Raw genomic sequence first — 22,405 nt, 5'->3', positions numbered from 1 at the left:
CCTCGAATGTTGACTCATCAGTCCATACTACCTTCGACCATTGCTCTGATTCCCATTTGCTGTACCTCTGCATAAATGCGAGTCGCCTATCCCTGTGAACGTCGCTGAGATAGGGTTTCTTTGCGGGTACCCGGCTGAAAATGCCAGCTGAATGGAGCGCTCTCCGAACGGTGTATTCGATCACTTCATGGGGCACCATGTTGGTGATATCCCGTAGACTGACACGTCTTTCACGCTTGGTATTGCGTATCATGCTCCTAATGTCTCTCTCTCTGAGCGCTCTTGGCCGTCCAGAACCTGGGGCGCGTGCAGTGGTGCCTCTTTGATGGTAGATGTGAATATTATTGGTCACCGTGGACCTGCGTGTGTTGCGTTGCGTTGCAATTTCCGCATGGCTCATTCCCGCTAGACTCATTCCAACGATAATGCCTTTTTCTTCCATGAATAACTGTTTCGGCATGGTGGTTACCCAAGCTGCTGTCGATTGTGCTTGGAGAAGAAAAGTAAGTTGTGTTGAAGAAAGATGTGTTTATTTGCTCATGGCTAGAAAAATTAAAGTTGCCAATTGATTTTGCTAGGTAACTGTACAGGAACGGACAGCCCAGCAGAATCACACCAAATGAAGAAACCTCAATGTACCAGTTAATGCATAGTGCTTTGCACACCAAACACACCCTGGTGTGCATCCGGTATGCATCTGTGTATATCTGCTGTGTGTTATATAAGTTTTTTGTGGGCAGATATCGACGCGCGTTTGTGACCAAAACGCGTTTGCAATACACATCACCTCAAGAACTGATGTGTTTCTTAACGCGCCAAAATGTTCATACCAAAACACGCACAATCAAGATGAGCGAAGCCAACCATCGACCCGGTCCCCCATGCCATTCAAGTCGGAACGCCAACAGCTACCATCCGACCTGGAGCAGCTCATCATTCTCATGACCCTCACCGATGACGATGAAGGAACAGAGGAAAGCTGAAAAATCAGAAGAGCACGCGGAGGGCAAACAAGCCGCGGAGGCAAATGGAATCCGCCATAGTGACGAGGCGCGTTTGTGCGGAGCATGTTGAGCTAAAGAGCACGCGTTTGACTTTGCGAATGTCAAAGTTTGAAACCCCCTATTGCATCGATTAAACAATCCCTACGAACCCCTGTGCGTCGCGCAATGATCAAAAAATGAAGATAGCAGTAAGTGTCCGTTTGTTAAGGTCGGGCTAGGCGCAAAAGGATTATTGCCACATACGAATGCCTAGGACAGGGTAGAGTGAAGGGCAGAGTCAAGATGGATAACTTTCTCATCGTGTCTAATGTCTATATTTGCTGCCAAGTTGATCGATGATGTAGTAGGTGGGGCTCAGGGGAATGAGAGTAAGAAGCAGAATATAAATAAGGCAGATACTGAATGGCGCAGAGTGTGGGAGGACATGATTAGTGGAAGATAGATGGTGCCTGAACGAGGGTGCAAAAAGGACAGCAGACGAAGAGGAATCTTTGTTTGCCCATGGCATTGCGCCACAGCCTATCCGCCTTGTTGTGCCCTATTCTGCCGGCCGTTGCCATCCTTTGTGTTGATGATCCACTCTCTCGAGAGTGAGTGTGAAAGGGAGAGACAGGGAGAGAAGGGTTGCCATGGAGCAGTTTTATGGGCCTCTCCATCACCTCGCCTGTACACCTCTTGCGGCCTTTTTCACCATAATCAGAGCTTCCGACATCAACGGTCGCCTCACTCCACCGATTTTACGTCATCTGATCAGCTACACTCCGCGTTGATTGCAACCCTCGATCTGATCCAGACGAGACACGGTTAGTAACTCTGCTGAATTCCACACTACACGCTTCTTTCATGGCTTCGGCTTTCGAACTTTTCTTCTCGTGTGCTTGCTCTTCGAACCGGCCCACCTCTTCTATGAAGTCTGGGTGTCTGGTATGATCTACCATTTGAACAGATGCGGTACATTACCCATCAGCCTGGCTCAGCGACTCGTTACTTGCAAGAGGCTCGCGCGGGCGTTACTATGGTTCTCCGGAGAGTATTGAGTGCCGTGTCACCCTAGCGAGGTTTAAGCGGCCTAACGTGGGACACATCTTTGGCAGTCCACATTTTCTTTATCCTTCAACTATGAGAACGTTGACAAGTTCTATGTTGTTCCTATAGCTACGATGAGTTTGGATTCTGCTATTGATGCTCTGACAAAGAATTTCGAAAATGGAGGGTACTTCCGTGAAGTAAGTCCAAAGGACTTCGACGCGGAAAAATTCTTCGAAAGATTCGACGATCAGAGACGGGCGCGTGCGGTTTGGACAACGACGATTATCCCCCGCTTGATTTCCAGCAAGCATCCTACCTTGCAGAGAACGGGTGTGGGTCTTCAAAGGAAATGGAACAGCAAGGCATACAGGAGACGGCTGAATCAAGCACTGGAGCAGAAAGAGATCATCTTAGACTCGATGCACAAGCACCAGACGAGGATCCTTAACCATTCATATGAGGATCTTTGTCACACGCTAAAAAGACGTGGAGGTACCTTCTTTGATTCATTCCTAAAATGCTCGCGCCACCGCTGTAGTAGATCTATTCAATACCGATTGTCTCATTATGTGTAGCGTCTTTTAACGAATCGGAGGACACCACGGGTCAGCACGATACAGCCGAGAGTGGTGGTCATATTGCGACCGACGCATTGGACTAGATCAGCTCGACAGCAGGAGAACAAACCGGTGATGACTCATCTAGCGGCAGCTTGGTGAGCGAGACTGGTAGAGACAGCACCTTCGTGGCAGGCACAAGTGCAGTCTTCAACATCCATTCAACAAGGCATTCAACAGGCGATAAACAAGAAAGGAGTAGGGTTAATCATTTTCTCAATGTTGCACAAGAAATGGCGAAGCAAAAGGAAATTTGCTTGTAGACCTATGATTTTGTTAGCCTAGAGGTCCCTTCGCTCCATCCTTCATTATGTTGGCCAGCAGCCACCGAGGGTACGCAGGATTTGATATTAGGTTTTGGAGTTGTGCCTGTATAAAAGGAGAATCGAAGCCAGTGTTCCTTGTTCCAGTTGAACAAGAAAACCGTTGCGCTGATCACTCGCTACAGGTACCCTTTTGCTTAGATATATCAATAATGAATTGGGTTCCAGTTGAACAAGAAGACCGTTGTGCTGATCACTCGCTACAGTGTGCGTAGTTGTGTGGAACACAAATTATTCGAGCATTCAGATTGGGAGTTTCCTTACTCCATACAACTGTAAAAGAACTATCTCCAAGCGCAACAATTTCTTTCGTCTTGAGCATAAGCCAGAGCCGATTGCCTTTTCAAATAATCGGCTCCAAAAGTTTAAGAGACAGAGGGCCCTCAAGAGCTACATCGGCCATGGTGAAAGCGGATCGGTCAACGTGGATCTCTATCAGACTCAAGTAGAACAGATCCAAATGGCGCTCGAGGACTTTGGCCTTGATAACATCTATAATTGCAATGAGACGGGTCTCTTTCTGAAGTTCCGTCCAACAAACCCTTGTTACCGGTCCAATTCGTGGCAAGAAGGCCACTCAGGTTGCTCGAGTGTCGGTGTTGTTGTGCAGTAATGCCGCGGACGCAGACAAACGCAACTTTTATGTCCTTTGTAAGTAACGGCCATATTTGCTGGTTTGTATTAGTAAAAATGAAGTATACGCCAAAAATCTTTATCTTGGTCCACCCCCCAGTACATCCCCATTTCAAAGTACTACTAACTAACTATCGGATTATTAAATGGTTAATATACCGTGTCTATGGTGCATATATAACATGATGTACGGAATGTTAGCTATTAATGCATGCTTTATTGGGCAAGATACTGCACTCGTAATTGCATCACATTCACCTCAAGCAGGCGAAGAGACAGTCGCAGAATCGACCGGCTATGCTGACTGTACAGCGGGAGAATCTGTAGTGAGGAAGGTATCCACTGTGTCGTGGTTTGACGGCAACTTGAGTTTAGATGCCACGGACACCATGCTGATAAGCTTCCTGCTTGCCTCGCGGAAACTCAAAGGTGGAATCGGCTTGCCCACAGCGCCGCGTTGCTCTAATAGCCGCATATTTATCTTGTTCAAGCCCTGTGCGTTTTGGATAGAGGCATTCGACACAACAAGTGCGCCTTGCACCGAACTCCACTGTAGACGCACCTGAAAGTGATCTTCCTCTTCTGCGACTCGCCACAAGCGAACAGACATATCTCCACAACCGGTTACGAAACAGGGGCCATTGGGGGTCGCGCTCCAGGTGATGCATGTGACTATTCCATGAAAACCTTCGACAAGAGCCAAACATTGACCCGAATTCACATCCCACAGCCACACCGTCTTGTCGCGACTGCAGGAGGCAATCTGCTGGCCGCTGGGCGAATACGCCACGCTAGTGACGGAGTCAGTATGGCCGCTTAGAATTGGACCGGGTGCGCCGGTTTGCGCGTCCCACAGCCGCACCGTCTTATCTTCACTGTAGGAGGCAAGCTGCTGGCCGTTGGGCGAATACGCCACTCCCCATACGGACTCAGTATGGCCGCTTAGGATGGAACCGGGTGCGCCGGTTTGCGCGTCCCACAGTCGCACCGTCCTGTCATGACTGCAGGAGGCAATCTGCTGGCCGCTGGGCGAATATACCACGCTCCTGACTATGTCGGTATGGCCGCCTAGGATGGAACCGGGTGTGCCGGTTTGTGTGTCCCACAGCCGCACTGTCTTGTCGCCACTGCAGGATGCAATCTGCTGGCCGCTGGGCGAATACGCCACGCTATTGACACCGTTGGTATGGTCGCTTAGGATGGGACCGGGTGCGCCGGTTTCCGCGTCCCACAGCCGCACTGTCTTGTCGTAACTGTAGGAGGCAATTTGCTGGCCACTGGGCGAATATTCCACGCCCCATACGGACCCGGTATGGCCGCTTAGGATGAGGCCGGATGCGCCGGTTTGCGCGTCCCACAGCCGCATTGTTTTGTCGGTACTGCAGGAGGCAATCTGCTGGCCGCTGGGCGAATACGCCACGCCCCATACGGATTCGGTATGGCCGCTTAGGATGAGACCGGGTGCGCCGGTTTGTGCGTCCCACAGCCGCACTGTCTTGTCGCGACTGCAGGAGGCAATCTGCTGGCCGCTGGGCGAATATTCCACATACCATACGGATCCGGTATGGCCGCTTAGGATGAGACCGGGAGCGCCGGTTTGTGCGTCCCACAGCCGCACTGTATTGTCGTCACTACTGGAAGCAATCTGCCGGCCGCTGGGCGAATACGCCACGCTATTGACACCGTTGGTATGGTCGCTTAGGATGAGGCCGGGTGCGCCGGTTTGTGCGTCCCACATCCGCACTGTCTTGTCAGCACTGCAGGAGGCAATCTGCTGGCCGTTGGGCGAATACGCCACGCACCATACGGATTTGGTATGACCGCTTAGGATCGAGCCGGGTGCGCCGGTTTGTGCGTCCCACATCCGCACCGTCCTGTCGCGACTGCAGGAGGCAATTTGCTGACCGCTGGGCGAATACGCCACGCTATTGACACCGTTGGTATGGCCGCTTAGGATGAGGCCGGGTGCGCCGGTTTGAGCGTCCCACATCCGCACCGTCTTGTCGCGACTGCAGGAGGCAATTTGCTGACCGCTGGGCGAATACGCCGCGCTATTGACACCGTTGGTATGGCCGCATAGGATGGGACCGGGCGCGCCGGTTTGTACGTCCCACAGCCGCACCGTGCTGTCGGTACTGCAGGAGGCAATCTGTTGGCCACTGGGCGAATAGGCCACGCTAGTGACGGAGTCAGTATGGCCGCTTAGGATGGGACCGGGTGCGCCGGTTTGCGCGTCCCACAGCCGCACCGTGTCGTCCACACTACAGGAGGAAATCTGCTGGCCGTTGGGCGAATACGTCACGCCCCATACGGATTGGGTATGACCGCCTAGGATGGAACCGGGTGCGCCGGTTTGTGCGTCCCACAACCGCACCGTCTCGTCGACACTGCAGGAGGCAATCTGCTGGCCGTTGGGCGAATACGCCACGCCCAATACGCATTCAGTATGGCCGGTTAGGATGGAACCGGGTGCGCCGGTTTGAGCATCCCACAGCCGCACCGTCTTGTCGCCACTGCAGGAAGCAATCTGCCGGCCGCTGGGCGAATATTTCACGCCCCATACGGATTTGGTATGGCCGCTTAGGATGGAACCGGGTGTGCCGGTTTGCGCGTCCCACAGCCGCACCGTCTTGTCACGGCTGCAGGAGGCAATCTGCTGGCCGCTGGGTGAATATACCACGCTCCAGACAATTTCAGTATGGCCGGTTAGGATGAGACCGGGTGCGCCGGTTTGAGCGTCCCACAGCCGCACTGTCTTGTCGCCACTGCAGGATGCAATCTGCTGGCCGCTGGGCGAATATTCCACGCCCCATACGGACCCGGTATGGCCGCTTAGGATGGGACCGGGTGCACCGGTTTGCACGTCCCACAGCCGCACCGTGTCGTCGACACTGCAGGAGGCAATCTGCTGGCCGTTGGGCGAATACGCCACGTCCCATATGTATTCGGTATGGCCGCTTAGGATGAGACCGGGTGCGCCGGTTTGCGCGTCCCACAGTCGCACCGTCCTGTCGCGACTGCAGGAGGCAATCTGTTGGCCGCTGGGCGAATATACCACGCTCCTGACAAAGTCAGTATGGCCACGCAAGGTGTGGGTTTTTGTCCAAGTCGTGGTGTCATACACGCTGATCGTGCCGTCGCGAACGCCCACGGCACAGGTATTCCCATCCGGCGAATATGCGCAGGATTGTACTTCGTCATTTTCTTTAAGATACGGCCATTCGCCAAACTGCACGCCTGCCATTTGCGCGCTGCTCAAATTAGCCTGACGCAGCCAAATACCGCGAAGATTGGCCTTTCTCAAGTCCGCGCCTTGTAGTTGAGCAGAATCGAATTCGCCATAGCTCAGATCCGCCCCTGGAACCTGGATGCCCTTCAAATCCGCTCCGTTAAACCGTATCCCGGCTCTGACCAATATTGTGATCGCATTGGCCGCTGCAACGCGCCACTTCTTATCGGTTTTCGAGCATTCGATCAAGGCATGCAATTGCTTTTTGAATAAGGGCTCCTGTTGAACGCGCTCTTCCAGAAATTGCAGAACAGAAGGTTCGCCCACGAAATTCCTCCAGACCAATGGTGAGGTGAGCTCAACAGGCTGTCGCTCTTCGGTAGTGGCGGTCACATTCTCTAAACCACCTTGGATCTCAAAGCTCCAAACAGAACCCGCGCTCCCTCGGCGGGCCGGGGTGTGTGCTCCACCCAAGTTCTTTCTGGCCTCTTGCGGTTCAAATATTGCGCGGGCTATGCAATATTCCAGCAGCGATTTATGGATAAACCGGTACTGATTGCCGTTGCGGGTCAGAGGACAGGCTTCCAGCAGGAGCTGGTTCTCATCTTCTCGGGAGAAAAACTGTTCTTTCCATGTCTCTCTGTCTCGTTTGTGCGAATAGGCCACCATCGGATTACCCGCCTGGTATTTGTAGATTGCACTCGCCAAACCCTTGAGAAATTCCATGCCGTTTTGAGTAAAGCCTTCGTCGTTAAGCCTCTCAAAGCCCGCTCTTGCTTGAGGGCTTAAGTCTTTGCCCCCAAGCCGCTTCTTGCCGCGCTCCAGCCACTGCTCCACGAACTGGTCATATAATGCCACTCTAGTGACCCGGACGGCCGAGATGTCTTGTCCTGGATCGATCATGCGCGGCAGTACCTCCAAGGACAGCGTCAACATGAAGGGGTTCTTGACCAGGTCCTGCAGGTTGGGAATCTTATCAAGGGCCTGCAAATAGTCCGTCGCCTGCCAGAGCGGTTCCTTCGCAGCCACATATTTCTTGATGTAATCTTGGACTTGGCCCACTGAGAACGGTGCAATGACCGCTTCTTGAAACAGTGCTGGCTCCGCTTGGTGGTTACGATCTGCTGGCTGGAATCGATCCCGATAATCGAGGCCAAGGTACTCACTGCGGCAGCTAATTACCATCTGAGCACTCCATTCTCCCGGCTGATTCAGTCGGTTACTCGTGTACAAGTTGTGGGTCTGCTGGCTCTCATCATACCCGTCGCAGATCAAGATGAATCTGCGATAGCCCTTCAACTCTCTGATCTGGGGCTCGGTGAACTCTGCCTTCCGTAGTTGTTTGGCGATCAGATCCTGCTCTGGTTTGTCGATTGCAGCCAAGTTGATGAAAAGAGGAATTCTGCCTTCCTTTTTCTTGTAAGCGTCCCATAAGTCGCACTCGAGCGCCCGGTTAAAAGTCGACTTTCCTGCGCCAGAATCACCTAGCAGCAACATCACTTTCTGATTACTGCCCAGGAACTCCTTGACCTTGTCCATCAATGGAAACAGCGTATCATCGGAAGCCTGTAGACTAGCCTTGGCCTGAGGGGGAATATAGACAGCGTCGCCTCGCTGCTTGAGGCGTCGCTCTTTTAGCTGGCGCAAGTCAGCTTCAATGTCAGGTTTATTCTGAACGCGATCGAGCAGGGATGGAGATGGTAGCATGGGTACAGAGACTACCAATGGGTACTGACGCTGAGGCTTCTCTCGGTAAGCTTGATAAAGACCTTGCTTCTTGGCATCCCCGTCCGTACCTAGCTCTTGCAGCAGGGCTTTGGCAGCTATGATACGTAACACATTAATTATATTGGAGTGTGGTAGATGGGATTAGATATGGAGGTAGGGATCTCGACAGTCAATCACAAGAGATCGCATCTCAATTGTCCTTCATCCTCACATACATTGCAAAGCGCTCCCTGACGTGGAAGCTAGCTGCTCAAGAATATTGAGAATCCACTGTTTAACGATGGCTTGCTGGCCCCATTCCGCATCATTCTTGTACAGCTCGCCTAGGAAGTCTACAGCGCTCCAGCGGGTGGCAGGATCCCAGTCCGGATTCGCGGCTATTTCCCCAAGCCGTTGGCACACTCCCCATTGAAAAGCGAGATCACGACGGTGAGGTGCTTCACAGATCAGCTTCTTGACTTTGGCGAGCTGGCCGTCTCGAAGCAAACTATCGATACCACGTAATGCTGGATACCATGTGCGCTTCTTAGCAAAGCTGAGGCCTTCTTTGAGACAGTCGAGAAAGTCCTGCCCGCTCTCTACCAGAGCCTTGGCGCCGTCGTATCCGATTTTAGCGACCTGGTAGACCTCGACCAAACCGTCTTGAAGATGTCCTAGTCCATCGATAAAGCCATTCACATCTAGACCCTTGACCGCGCTTACAGCCCCTGAAATGCCCTTGACCACTTTCCGTGCGCGCCTTAGCGTGGCTTGCAAGGGTGACTCGTCGTCCGGGACGTACTGCAGTGCTTGGAAGGCGTAGGCGGCTTGATATACCAGATATGGGTCAGGACTGCCCTTCAGTCCGTTCAAATAATCAGAGAGGGGCTCATGCAGCTGCTCCCGGTTCAGGTCCTTGACATGGCAATCGGCCATCGCATCCAAAACGTGTGACACCGCCAGTGTCAATTTATAAATATGCTGAGTCGATTGCTGGTGGGTGTCCTTCAAGCGTGTGCTGAGAACCTGCAGTATCTTGACCAAATCATCGGCGTCAAGGTATTCCGGTGAAGCGCGCTGCATCAACTGCGCCAGTCCTTCAAGTAGATGGAGCTCCAGCAAAGTGGCTTGATTGATGCCGTCGATAAAGTTCATGAGTAGCTTTCTGAATAGTTCTCGATTGAGTACAGGCGCCAAGCAGGCCACTTCAGCGACAATGGGGGGCGATTTGATCACGTCGTTGACGAATGCCTTTGTCAAGTTCGCCGCCAATGTGTGTAGTCGTTCTTGCTCGTCTTCATCGTTCGCTTTGGCTTGTGACCAGGCCCGTTCGGCTTCGTCGAGAAGTTCCAGAGACAGTGATGCAGAGGGCAACAAGCTGAGGCAGTACGCGAGCTGAGAGGCACTAGCGAGACGTGCGCCCGCATTCGGCAAGGCATACTTGGTCCTAGCTGGAATCACGTCCCGGTCAAAAATCCCTGAAGGAATCTGTGCAATGTCACTGTGATGAAGGTTACTCGAACCTGAAGGAGATGAGAAGCGAGGCGTGACTGAAAGAGAGACAGGGGAAGCTAGTGCGCGATGGATGGAGCTGGTCTTGTTGCTGCCGGGCCGAGAAGAGGCGGGTGATCGTTGGTCAACGTCCTGGACATGTCCCCATTTCGCTGCCTTCTTGTAGCTGGTTTGTGCCAATTCGCTATACCCCAAGTTGTTTAGTAGTTCTCCGTGCTCGAGATAAACACTAGCGACTCCATCACGCAAGGTTTGATCTACGCCCGACTGTGGAGAGGCCAGAGTCTTTTTTGCTGCTCTTTTCATCCGAGATAACGCGGCTTCCGCATCGGTGCAAAACTTTAAAGCAATTTCTGGATCATTGGTTTTGCGCGCATTTTCCAATAGGATATTGGCAACTTCCAGCTCCTTTTGTGGTGAGAGAGTGCTTCCTGATAATGAAAAAGTGCTGTCAAACATGTCACTTCTCTATGGTATTACAGAATAGATGGTGGCGATGTTAGTGACCTTGACTTCAACTAATATACTTGTGCGAGTAATTTGCGTACGCACCTTCAGCAACTGGCACGAAATAGGACACAACGGGCTGGGAAAATTGCAGATGTGGTGGCAGTAGGCCGGTCTATCCTCAAACAAATCGATTAGTATCCATAGCAGCAGTCTGAACTTTATCATATGTAGCTATTCTGCGCAAGTGATGACGCCTCACCTCGGAAGTATTTACTCGACTCTTGTCCTCTGACTGGGTACCGAGATAGTCCAGAAGTTTTGTTCTCTTTGTGTCTTCTAGCAACGATACCAAATGCCCTTAGTGAAGCATGACGGATTAATAACCATTACACAAGCCTGTAGCCTACTCTCGAGTGACAAGAAACAATGTCTCACCACAATACGGGTCCGTTTCTTTAGCTGGCTGAGGAGATGGTTCGTCCTTGTGCAGTATTCTCTACTCCAATTCTTTGCTCAAGGCTGTCCGCGCACGAATAAGGTAGTCGAGTGGGGTAATGTTCGCTTCCTCTCGTCAGTTCTAGCAGAGGTGCCTGTTAGATGCAAGAAGGGGTTATTATCTATTGTACGTTCATGGCTGTTCTTTCGACCTTTGCGCACCCTTATCCCAACTGTTCTAGCATTAGTATTCTTGGATCGATTCTAATGGTTCAGGCACAGGCAGGAAAGGGGCCTCCACAGATAAACAGTGTTTTTTGTTACCAATAAGTCGCCGCCGGACTGCGCTTATTGAGATTAAGCAGAGACGTATGAGGGACAGATAGATGAGAAAGAGAAAAGACAGTTCCTGATGGATTGAGGGCGGGCGTAGCTGGGAAGAAAGGAAAACGGGAAAGAGCGGAAAGTGGGAAAAGAGTGCGCAGAGACTCATGCTTTCCAGCTCCTCGGTTTCCTCGCCCTCGCGTAACGTCGAATGGGCTCTCATCAAATGAGAATGCTGCGGCAGTATGAGGATGCGATGGCAAGGGTGAAGGCAAGGAAGAGGCCGTAAGTATGCGATGTTTAAGGAAAGGGACTCAGGAACACTATGAAATACATGTCGGTACAGCCAACCCTCCTAAACACATAAATTTCTTGTGCATTAAGGAGGAGCCAGCCCCGTATTCAATCCAATTGAAAAATATATTAAAGAACCATGAATCTCAGCACTTTTGCTCCCACATACACTCGTCTCGAGCCCATCTTATACTCTTTCCTCTACCTCCACTATGCCCAATGAAAATACTCTGGCAGTACAGCTCTGGCCCCCAAACGACCGGGTGTCGAACGCTCTGACCCTGTCACCTCGGCTTCCAAATCACACATATCCCAAACGAAGTATACGCTTCACGATAAGGTGTGAAATACCATGCAGAGCGAGAACACAATCCAGACGCCTTCCATGTCGCTTTCGCAAAAATGTTGAATATGCATCCCAGGATAGTCGCCAGTATACTTGAAAAGGAAGATAGGATCCATCAAGCAATGGTGACGCTGCCGCCTGTGGCAACAAGAACGATTGTACACAACAGGCCAAGACCAATGGCGGTTGTGGAAGAGGCTGTTTACACCTGGTATAAACACCAGGAATCCTTAGGTATGGAAGCTCATGCAGTTGCTCGCTTCTGAAAGCACATTCCCTCATCCATATACTTTGATAGGCATCAACGAATCTGACTGTCGCCTGAAAGGCACTGCTGTGGTGATGTGGATCCTCATGAAAGATTTTGTTGGCCAGCAGCCACCGAGGGTACGCAGAGTTTGAATTTAGGTTTTGGGGTTGTGCCTGTATAAAAGGAGGATCGAAGCCAGTGCTCTTTCGTCCCTTATTCCAGTTGAACAAGAAGACCGTTGTGCTGATCACTCGCTACAGTGCGCGTAGTTGTGCGTTAGACCCTTGTATTCAGTGTGGAACACAAATTATTCGAGCATTCAGATTGGGAGTTTCCTTACTCCATACAACTGTAAAAGAACTAGACTAGATAAGTTGGCCTGATTATGGCTTGATTATGGCTGGGAGCGATAAAATGGATTAGGGATTAGGGAAACGGCACAATGCAGTACAACCAGCACAACCAGTACAACCAGCTCAAATTCAGCACAATGCAGCGCAAATTCAGCATAACAAGCACCATTTCACCTGCATAGCAGGGATCAAGGAGCCAATATCAAGAAGGCTGTGGATATTCTCAGCGAAAAGAAGAGTTATGGATGGTTTCCTTGCTCTGCCCACAACATACAGTTATGGCTGAACACGGTCGTCCCGGGAATAGCAGAAATGCAAAGACCTAGTCGCCATTTGAAATCTGCCCATAAATCAGCTGATACATGAAATTCTTGCAACTTTCCTTGAGTCTACAAGTTCACATATCCACCTCTGAGCAGCTATCATGGACTCAATAAAAATCAATGAGTGATATCGCTCATTTCTGCTCAATTATCTCTGCCGTTCCATACGACTTCACGAAACAAGGACTTTTACACTCCCGAAACTTTTCGATCGTTGTGGGAGCAGGAGAGCCTAGCATATCAGTGGATTCATTTCTCTGAGAAGCACTCTCATACGTTTTACTGTAGAGACCCGCCCTTAGATGGGCCTCTGTCTGTAGCTCGCACCAACGCTACCGGCCGCCCACCTCTTTACGACTAGTCCATCAAATACGCGTGTAGTCACTCAGGACGTGAAAAAAAACATCAATTGCTCGCAACTCAGTGCATCAAGGTCGTCTTGCTTGTATTAGAATCCGGAAGTTACGTGCCGAAGATAAGACGCAGATAGAGTACTGCTGGGAGCATCCACACGCGACAAATCTATCCGCCCCAGCGGCATATCCTCTGGGTTTGAATGAGCGCAATTGGACAAAGAAAATGGTCAAAGAGGGCAAAGATTGGCACTTCATCAGGAAGAGACTTACACCTTCCACTGAACAGCTCGCGCGAGTACAGTTATCTTTTTATTTTTTTATTCTTTTGTATTGTCAGACGCAAATTTGTGCTCTATTCAACTAGCACCTTCGTACTCTAGCTGGAAACCAGCAATGGAACTGTACTTCTAGGCCTTCGTACTACATATGAGAATATCCGTAAATGCATGTATCGGCACAACACAGCCATCCCGAGGAAGCATGTTGGAGCAAAAAAAGAACGAACAGCCCTTATTCGGGAGCGTAGGCGACGCGTCATGCACTGGGATACCGATCGGGAATGTTCTTGGAGTCAAGCTAGACCGTCCCCGGTTCGTCCCCCTGTGCAAATTTCGACAGCGGTCATGAGATTGAAATCCGATGAGAGTCAAGCGAGAAGCAAGGATGGCGAAGAGAAACAAACGAGAATGAAAGCGAGAGGGGACGAATGAACAAGATGAGTGAACAAAGACGAATGTGTGAAGACAATAGTGTATTGACTAGATTGTTGTGAGTACATGAACTAAGTGTCAACTACATGGTCTGGCCTGTCTTATATACCTACGAAATAAAGGTCCTAAGTAGTAAACAATGGTTCAAGGCGGTTCTTGGTGCTGTCCTTGTTCGTCTTTACTTCACTGTGATGGAGCTTTCTGAATACCAATCAGTCGTGCCTGCGTCAAAAAAAAAAAAAAAAAAAAAGCACGAGTCCTTAGTCGCACTTTGTTCAAATGGTAGGGTACTATCACTGAAGATTCCCAGTCGTGTAAAATCGTCTCGAATATTTTACTGACTTCGTCTTGGTGTCCCATAGGCCAGGCCCCTAGGCTACTTTGCGGTTGGTGGGTGTAAATGAATACTATACATCCAAGAAGTGCCCGATGTGCGAGAAATTTGTTGGGCAGGTCAAGATCCGCAAGCTGTACTGCTCGACCTGCAAGTTTTACATGCACCGCGATATCATGGCGGGGCACAGCATTGCCATTGCGATTTGTGACCATTTGGTCAATCAACAGCGACCTCTCTATCTTCAACCAGTGGATAAAAATGGGCACTACCCTTGGATGCAGAATGCAAGATCGCACACAGAAGCCGGCGGTAGCAGCAGCAGTAGCGCGGCGGGGCCAGGGCAAGGGCGAGTTGGCGGTAGGTGCAAGCGAACAGCGTTTATACAAGGTGCCCGCCGTAAGCGAGTTGCCAAAAGTTAATCTAGCTTTATTTCCACTTTTAGTTTAGAAGTGGCACGTCCTCGCGGGAAGAACGTCTCCGGTGACGTATTTTCGGCCACTTTCTACTCACTTTGTCGCGTCCATGGTGCCCAAACCATCACTCTAACCATCATCGTAACCTTATTCATCACACCCTAATCGTCGCAACCAACACTCTTGCACGCTGAAAAACTCCTTTGTTCAAATAAATATAAACTTCCAAAACCGACTACATCGGGCGCCAACCCAGAGCATACAACGTCTTCACCATGAGCAGAGTAAGGCGACAGCTTGGAGCAATAGGATCAGCACCTCTTTCTTCATTCCAGGTCAGCACCGGACTAATCGATTAGACATTGTTTCAACTTGTCTAGGATTACGCAGGAGGGCCCCGGGTGCGGGAGAACCTCTATTTCGATATAGGCGTCGTTGGAAGGTAACAGGAGCTTGGCCTTTGGTTCGCTCACAGACACTCGGACAGGACCAAGACTGTAGAATCAGCTATCGCTAACGCATATCTTCTTTGTGTGTATGCTTCTGTCGCCATGCTATAGGAAGACAGGAATCGCCATGAAACCCAATATTAAAAAGGACCCAAATGGACTGGATAACATTGATGACTTTTGGGACGACGGCAATGACGACCCTGAACCTGCAGAAGATGGATACGATGGCCATCTTGAGGAAAACTACCTTGCTGACCCACAACAGATATCACCGCCACCCTCACGCTCGCAGCGGTACATGGAGCAGGAGCTTCCTGCTGAACTGTTGTCAACGCCTACGTCTCGTCGAGCACGGAATATATCCATGTCAAAAGGGTCAGGGCCTTCCACCCACGCTCGAGGTATGTCCGGACAGAGGATCAACTTTTGTCGGGAAAGAACCTCGACAATATCGTACTATATTGTCGATCGGAAAGCTGATATATCACTATCTTTGGATTTGGCTAGGTCTTTCACTCCCAGGCACCGGCTTAATCGACGACGAGGCAGAGGAATACCAATCACCATCTTTTCATGCGGTCAAGAAACGACTCATCTTTACCAACGACGACGACTCTTCAGATCAGGAACGTCATCAGGATGACGGTCGCATTCGACGGTCACTCAGCTCAACCACTCATCAGCGAACTCCACAGTCCTCGTTGTCATCCCTCAATAAGGGTACCACAAAAACACCAACGCTGGATAAGCTTTTGACAGAGTCTCGGCAGAAGAAGGCGCAGCTGCAGGCGAATACGGCTCGAGGACCACCTTTGGCGGTGGCACAACCACGACAGCAAGCTGCCTCTAGACCTGCTAATCGACAGAATTTACCAAAGGCGTTTGATTTCGGAGTGGATTTCGGAAGTGACGATTACGAGGATGGTATATACCAGGCGGGAGCCAATGATGGAAATGAGAACATCAATGAGGATGATGATGGTGATGATGGTCATGATGGTTATGTAGCAACGACGCGGACGAAATCGACGCCTGTGCGTTCAACGGCAACGAAACAGGGTCCAAAAGCTGTCAGGACGCCTGCAGAGTTCAAGCGGAAGACAAAGGCTGTGCCCGCGCCAATGTCATCAGTACCGTCGCCAAAGCGAGTCAGATCCCAGCACCTCATTCAAGGAGGGGAGGATGAAGATGGGGAGCTTGATGATAGGATGTACCATGAACGAGAGCAGAGGGAGGAAGAAGACTATGGCCGGTTACAGTTCTCGGATGAGGAGATACCGGAGCACGACTATGACCAGGAGCAGGATGATGAGGATCATTACCGGAGGGAGATACAAAGGAAGAAACAACCGCAGCCACAACCAAACAAGAAGCAGCCCATCAACACCAACACCGCTGCTGCCAAGAAATTGCCAGCCAAGCCGCCTACCGCCACCTCTACCGGCAGCCGGAGTATCAGCGAAAGGATGGCGGGTGTCTCATTGACGGATACTACTACACCTAAGAAGACAACGAAAGCGTCGTCGGCCTCATCGAGCATCGTTTCTTCCCGGAAGAAAGCATCACAGAAGGCACTGTCGTCAACAGCAAAGGGTAAGGGTCATCGACCAAGCTCAACAGCAGGAGATTCAGAGGAGGGAGAGGAAGAAGAGGCGAGCAGTAGGACAGTTCCAGGGTCATCCCGAGGCAGGACAGGCAGGAGAGCAGTAATAGGAGCACAAACAGAATATGGGTCTGGAACTGATCGGGGCGGCAAGAAGGCGGTACAGCGGAAGCCTGGTCGTCCTACGAGCAGCAGTACTGGCGCCTATACTGTCCGCGAGAAACCTGTTGAACTGGTCGAAGTGCCGATCGTGCCGGACGTCAGTCAAGACGATCAAGGAGGTGCGTGAGGCTTTTTTTTTTTTTTTATGATTTCAAGGGTGTTTACAGCACTGCAGCATGTGTTATTCTTTATATTAACAGCTAATTTTCAATTGGATTTCATTCACTTTTCCTTATGGGCACTTTAGTACGAAGGAGCCATAGGACAAAGATCGCACCGCTAGAGTTCTGGAAGAACGAGCGCGTTGTTCTCGGAAAGAGCGATGGTCCAGCACCGATGATCAAAGCTGTTATGCGTGCGGAGACGAAACCTACCCCAGGCCCTGCAAGGAAACGGAAGCGGGCCCCTACTGGATCAACGGCGCAAAAGCCGCAACAGAGGAGAGGCGGAAAGCGCCAGGTCAAAGTCGATAGCGAACTCGAAGCAGTTGAGACGGGAAGCTCGGAGGAGGATTTGGAGAACGTGCGATCGACACTGAGACGTCGAGGTAAGCAGGACACGGCGTCTCGGACGACGGCGGAGGTGTTTGATTATGTGAGCAACAGTATACAATCGAAGAAGATTGCGGAACCGCATGATACGGTTCGGTTCCGGGATGTAGAAGGAGGGGAGTATCAGTACCATCGCGGACTTGAGGATCCGGGAGCATTGGCGAGTGGGACGATCAAGTTGCATCCATCGGGAAGCAAACCAATGACGAACACGAGCGGCCACAGCAGCAGCAACAGCAGCACGAGTAACAGTGGAGATGGGTTCTCGATGGTATTCTTTGTGGCGAAGGGGATTGTGGAGGTCACAGTGAATAAGACGTCGTTTGTGGTGTCAAAGGGAGGGACGTTCTTGGTGCCGAGGGGTAATGCGTATGGGGTAACGAATATGTCGAGGGAGAGGGAGGCGGTGCTGTTTTTCGTGCAGGCGAGTGCGGGCGCGGATGCAGAGGGCACGGTTGTGTTGGGGGAGCAGGAGGTGGACGAACTGGAAGAGGAAGATGGCGGCGATGAAGATGCACAGAGGAGACCGGCGGCGGCCGTGGCGGCGGCGAGGAGCGATTCTGCATCGACGGTGGAGTTGCAGTCGCCGGCGAGTCGGCGACGTGCGAATGGAGGCATGATATCGTCGTTCCTGTAGTCGATAGAGTGAGGACTGCCCAAAACCAGTAAAGTCGACTACCATCTCCATCTCCACCTCCTTCACCTTCAAGTGTGCTGTGCTACTCTTTGGAGACTAATTTGCGGTGATGAGGTGGTGGAAGTTGATCGACACTAATACCATGGGCAATAAAAAAAAAACACCCCTCTCCCTCCCTTCCTAAAATCGGTTATGTCTTTGTCGTCTTCAACGCTGCGTTCTCATCATACTATATACAGCGAGGCAAATGCATTCAAGAAAAGAGCTTCATCTTTGCGTAAAAATAATAATAGCGCATTGTGGTTCTGGTGTATCACTTCTGTATGCAATGTTGGGTATAAGAACACGATTCAAGAATATTGATGTTCCCCATGTAGTGAACGAAACTTGACACTTCCGGGAGCTATTTATTAATATCGAGAACGGCTATACAAGAAGCAAAAACTGCTCCTGTCGAGTTTTGGAAGTGCGTCGAGTCGTGATAACAATGCATAATACATTCCATATGGTCCTGAGTCCGGCACAACCGGATCTGGAGCATCGTCCTGATATTGCATTTCTTCATCGCTGAACTCGTAATCTTGAACGCCATCTTGAACGCCATCTTGGTCATCCTCTTGGTCGTCCTCATGGTATTGAGCGTACCTATTGAGGTACCGCTTAACATGCGCCTCGGGTGGTGCCCAGTTCATGTTGGGTCCAATGAACGACAGCTCAAGGACCTCTAGATCGCGGCATACCAATTCCGTGCCCGACCTACTGATAAGCTGAACCATATCCCAAGCGTCAACGACGCATTCGTTCATGTGGAGCCTCTTGAGTCTCTTGAACCTTTTCAACATCTCCACCAATATCGTCGTATCAGTCCCCAATATGGAACCCATAGTCTGGGGTCCGAACTTCCTCCAGCGACTCCCACAGGGATTCCTGGTCAATAAGGATCTCAAAGTAATCGTGACGCGTATGAAAGACCTCCAAGGCCTCGAACCGTCTCAATCTCGGGAACGCCGAAAGGAGATATTTGAAGCTGTCGGGGCAGAGAGTGGTTTGGTCGAGTCGAAGTTCTTTGACACACGGACAATAGGATTTCAATTGCTGACAGAACTGCTCGACTTGAGGCGATATGAAAATACGCTGATTGTGGGTCCAACTCTGTGCGAGCGAGAGTTGTTCGAGCAGGGGAGTGCGGCGAACGATCTTGAGGACGAACTCGTGCCCGTCTGGATACCCTTGCAAGTGAAGTGATCGTAATTGGCGCTGCGGTGCCCTTTGCTGCTGCTGCTGTTGTTGTTGCTGTTGTTGCTCAAGTTGGCCTAATTCTGTCGCTGAGGCCAGTACTGCTGCTGCTGCATGCGACATCAATAGTCCAGTGACCGGATCCACTCCTCGGCCCGGGCATTGCCTATGTTCCCAACGCACAATGCGAAGCGACCGAAGGTCATATCGTTGTTCCAGTAGATACTCCAATGCTCCTGGAGGGGCCTGGAAACCGGTCAAGGACAGGCGCCTTAGGTTTCCCATCCCTGCCACGAGCCTAAGGATCTCCATCGTCTGTTGGACGCAGACTGTCTCCATGTCCAGGTTCATGTCCCTGTAGATCATAGAAGACGACAGTGACAAGTCCTCGATGCTTCGGTTGGACTCCAGGACCTGTTTGATGTCATTGAGCTTGGTAAGGCTCAGAAGTGGGGCCTCGAAGACGACTAACTGGGTACATTGGTAGCCAAGATAGTCCAGTTTTACGCCTTGAGAGCACCGTAGTTCGCGGATGTAGACTGAGTAACGCGGAAATGCAGTGCAGAAGATGTGATAGTTCTTGTGGTCCGCGTGAATCGAGCGCCAGAGTACGCTTGCAAAGGTGACGAGCCAGTGGCGAGAGACACAACAGGCCCTGGCCAGGTCGGGTTGAGGGAGGTGCTTTGCGATGAGGAGACAGACCTCAGGGAGGTCAAAGATGGAGGAGGTCATGATGTCCTGCAGCGACAGATGAGGGATGGAGATGATGCGCGAGGCCAAACAAAAAACCAGTTCAATCGTGGGAGAGCGCGCGCGCGTGTGTGTGTGAAACCACACGTTATCCGCTCCTTACTGCTGCCATTCTTTCCTTCGGGACCATGGACCAATGGCACACTCGGTTGCTGGGCGAAGCCAGAAATACGACGCCTTTTTGGATATGATAGGATGAAGAAGGACTGAACTGTTCGACCTGGGTGGTGACATCGCGTTGGGCGATCCTGAGGATAGTCTCGTAACGGCCCTGAAATATACCCGTCCGTCAAACTAAGTCGTGGCAACTGAAGTAGCCGTGGCTGATTCTGCTCCTCCTGTGCGCGCCCTCCAAAGACCCCAAAACTTGCTATCGCAACCGCTGCTCTGCCGAGAGTAGCACTCCTCTGATAGAGCCAAGCATCCTGTCCAGGCAACCCTGTTTGCGTTTGCTGGATGTCATGCTAACGAATTGAGTTATCTTCGGCCTATGATACGACGAGCCATATCTCCACCTGGGCTGAGCACATTCGCTGTGGGTGTGTACACGCAGGAAGTCATGAATAAATGACATTATGCTCTGTGGAACTCATCCTCATCACACATTCATCCCTTCAACACGATGCACCAGTCCCCCACTCTGTCATTCATTTTGAACATCCCTCTTCTTTGCGACGAGATCGCCTTCTCGCTCTCGCCAAACGACTTGGCTCAGTGTCTGCTCGTCAATTCTGCCTGGAACTCCGCCTTCGCGCCCTTGCTCTGGAATAGCATCTTCCTCAGTAACCAGCGGGTCGTCTCACTATTCCAGACCTCGCCTGCTGTCCAGCAGGGTCTTCAACGCAACGCCGACTATGTTCGCTCTATCCACAGCGTCTTTTGCTATGCCTTTCAGTCCTTTCCCGAGACCACTCCATTCCGCAGCCTGGTTCGGCTCGACTCTCTCGCCTCGGAACTACACAACAAGGGGATCGTCGATCACACAAACACCCAGCGGCTACTCCGTTTCATTAAAGTGAACACCAATCTAAGAGAGATTGTCCTCTCCAATTTCCCACTAGGTAGCGTGCCGACCTCAAAGCTGCTTGGAGATACAATCGCACATCACCCGAATCTCGTCAGCGCCAGCATCAACAGCTTCAGGGCCGCCGAATTGTCGAGTGTTCAACATGTCCTCCGAGGATCAGCTCTGGGTAGACTGGAAAAGCTGTCGCTCATCAACAGGTCAAATATCAAGCTGAGTGAGGATCACCAAGATGGCATAGATACCCTGAATGAGCCTGGCTCAGCGCCATTCCAGCTCTTACCGGAGGGTCATATCGCCACACGACTTAGGGATCTCACCTTGGACGCCAATCTTATTTCTTCGCTGCATGCCACACTGCTACCGATGTTGCGGCACTGTCGCAACCTGGAGCGATTATTTGTACCTTGGACCGACGTAGAGACATCCTACAAAGAGCTGTGTCCTGTCCTTGAGCAGTTTTGCCCGAAGCTTCAACACCTTACTGGGGGATACCATTATGGCAGCAGGGACGAGCACCAGGCGATGTTACTCCGTTCATGTCAACATTTGCGCACGTACATCATGGGAGGCCCACAGCCGATAGGCCCACTCTCCATCGCAGCGCTTTTGGACCATCGACACAGCCAGACGTTGGAGACACTGGATATTAAACACTGCTCAGCAATTGAGAGCAGACATATCCAGCTCATTTTGACATCCTGTCCCAACCTCGCGTCCTTCAGGAGCTTGACTGATACCGAAAACCAGTATGAATACGAGTCCAGACTGGACATCAGTGATCTACCACTTCGGTCAGGTGCAGGACCAGCATGGGTGTGCAAGGGCCTGAAAGACCTTCGGATCGGGTTCACGGGCTTCTCTACCCTACTGGACAAGGAACCTGTACAACCCTATGTCGATTACATCTTCAGGCAACTCTCCGTCCTGACTAATCTCCAGACATTATATCTCGCAGGCGAGACGACGGCGACAGCGTTTTCTGCGTCGTCCCGGGCATGGGCGTTTGATTTTTCGCTAGCGAGTGGACTCGGTAGGCTGCAGTCGCTCAGGATGCTGACAACCTTGAACATTCAAAGGCTGAGGCACCATCGGATCGGCAAGGGTGAGGCAGAATGGATGATCCGGCACTGGCCCTTATTGAGGAGGCTTTATGTGCAACCGGAATTGTCGAGGGTGGAAAATATGGGCTATAATGGTGATACCATCCACGAGGACAGGACATTGACAGGGTTTTTGGAGGAGCTGGTCCGCTGTCGACCTTCATTGACCGTTTCTGTGGGCGCTTGAATAGAGAATGCGTACATAGATTGCTTTTGCACAACATAAACCTTCCGTTTTTTTT

General features: G+C 51.2%; 3 protein-coding genes across 3 annotated transcripts; 2 read left to right on the top strand and 1 right to left on the bottom strand.

Moving 5' to 3' along the window:
• Positions 1–14,920: 14,920 nt before the first annotated feature.
• BC939DRAFT_501862 (Mif2/CENP-C like-domain-containing protein) lies at positions 14,921–18,050 on the top strand (the record flags this gene model as incomplete). The annotated part of the gene is made up of 5 exons (XM_051560222.1): positions 14,921–14,929; positions 15,026–15,087; positions 15,206–15,498; positions 15,605–16,981; positions 17,110–18,050. 5 exons carry the CDS (start codon positions 14,921–14,923, stop codon positions 18,048–18,050), a joined length of 2,682 nt encoding a protein of 893 aa, XP_051413685.1.
• An 861-nt stretch (positions 18,051–18,911) lies between these two features.
• On the bottom strand, positions 18,912–20,018 carry BC939DRAFT_475870 (uncharacterized protein; the record flags this gene model as incomplete). Its single annotated transcript, XM_051558542.1, has 1 exon — positions 18,912–20,018. The coding sequence occupies one exon, from the start codon at positions 20,016–20,018 to the stop codon at positions 18,912–18,914; it is 1,107 nt and encodes a 368-aa protein (XP_051413684.1).
• Positions 20,019–20,639: 621 nt separating this feature from the next.
• On the top strand, positions 20,640–22,396 carry BC939DRAFT_447148 (uncharacterized protein). Its single transcript, XM_051555053.1, has one exon. The coding sequence runs from the start codon at positions 20,659–20,661 to the stop codon at positions 22,348–22,350; it is 1,692 nt and encodes a 563-aa protein (XP_051413683.1). The 5' UTR covers positions 20,640–20,658; the 3' UTR covers positions 22,351–22,396.
• The last annotated feature ends 9 nt before the right edge of the window (positions 22,397–22,405 follow it).

This window comes from Gamsiella multidivaricata (genome assembly GCF_025024155.1).
Source record: "Gamsiella multidivaricata strain RSA 2152 chromosome Unknown BC939scaffold_22, whole genome shotgun sequence".
NCBI lineage: Eukaryota > Fungi > Mortierellomycota > Mortierellomycetes > Mortierellales > Mortierellaceae > Gamsiella > Gamsiella multidivaricata.
This window is presented reverse-complemented; position numbering and strand designations above follow the sequence as displayed.

Bases quoted from the DNA above. Each gene is read 5' to 3' on its own strand.
- BC939DRAFT_447148 (XM_051555053.1), top strand. From the start codon at position 20,659: ATGCACCAGTCCCCCACTCTGTCATTCATTTTGAACATCCCTCTTCTT.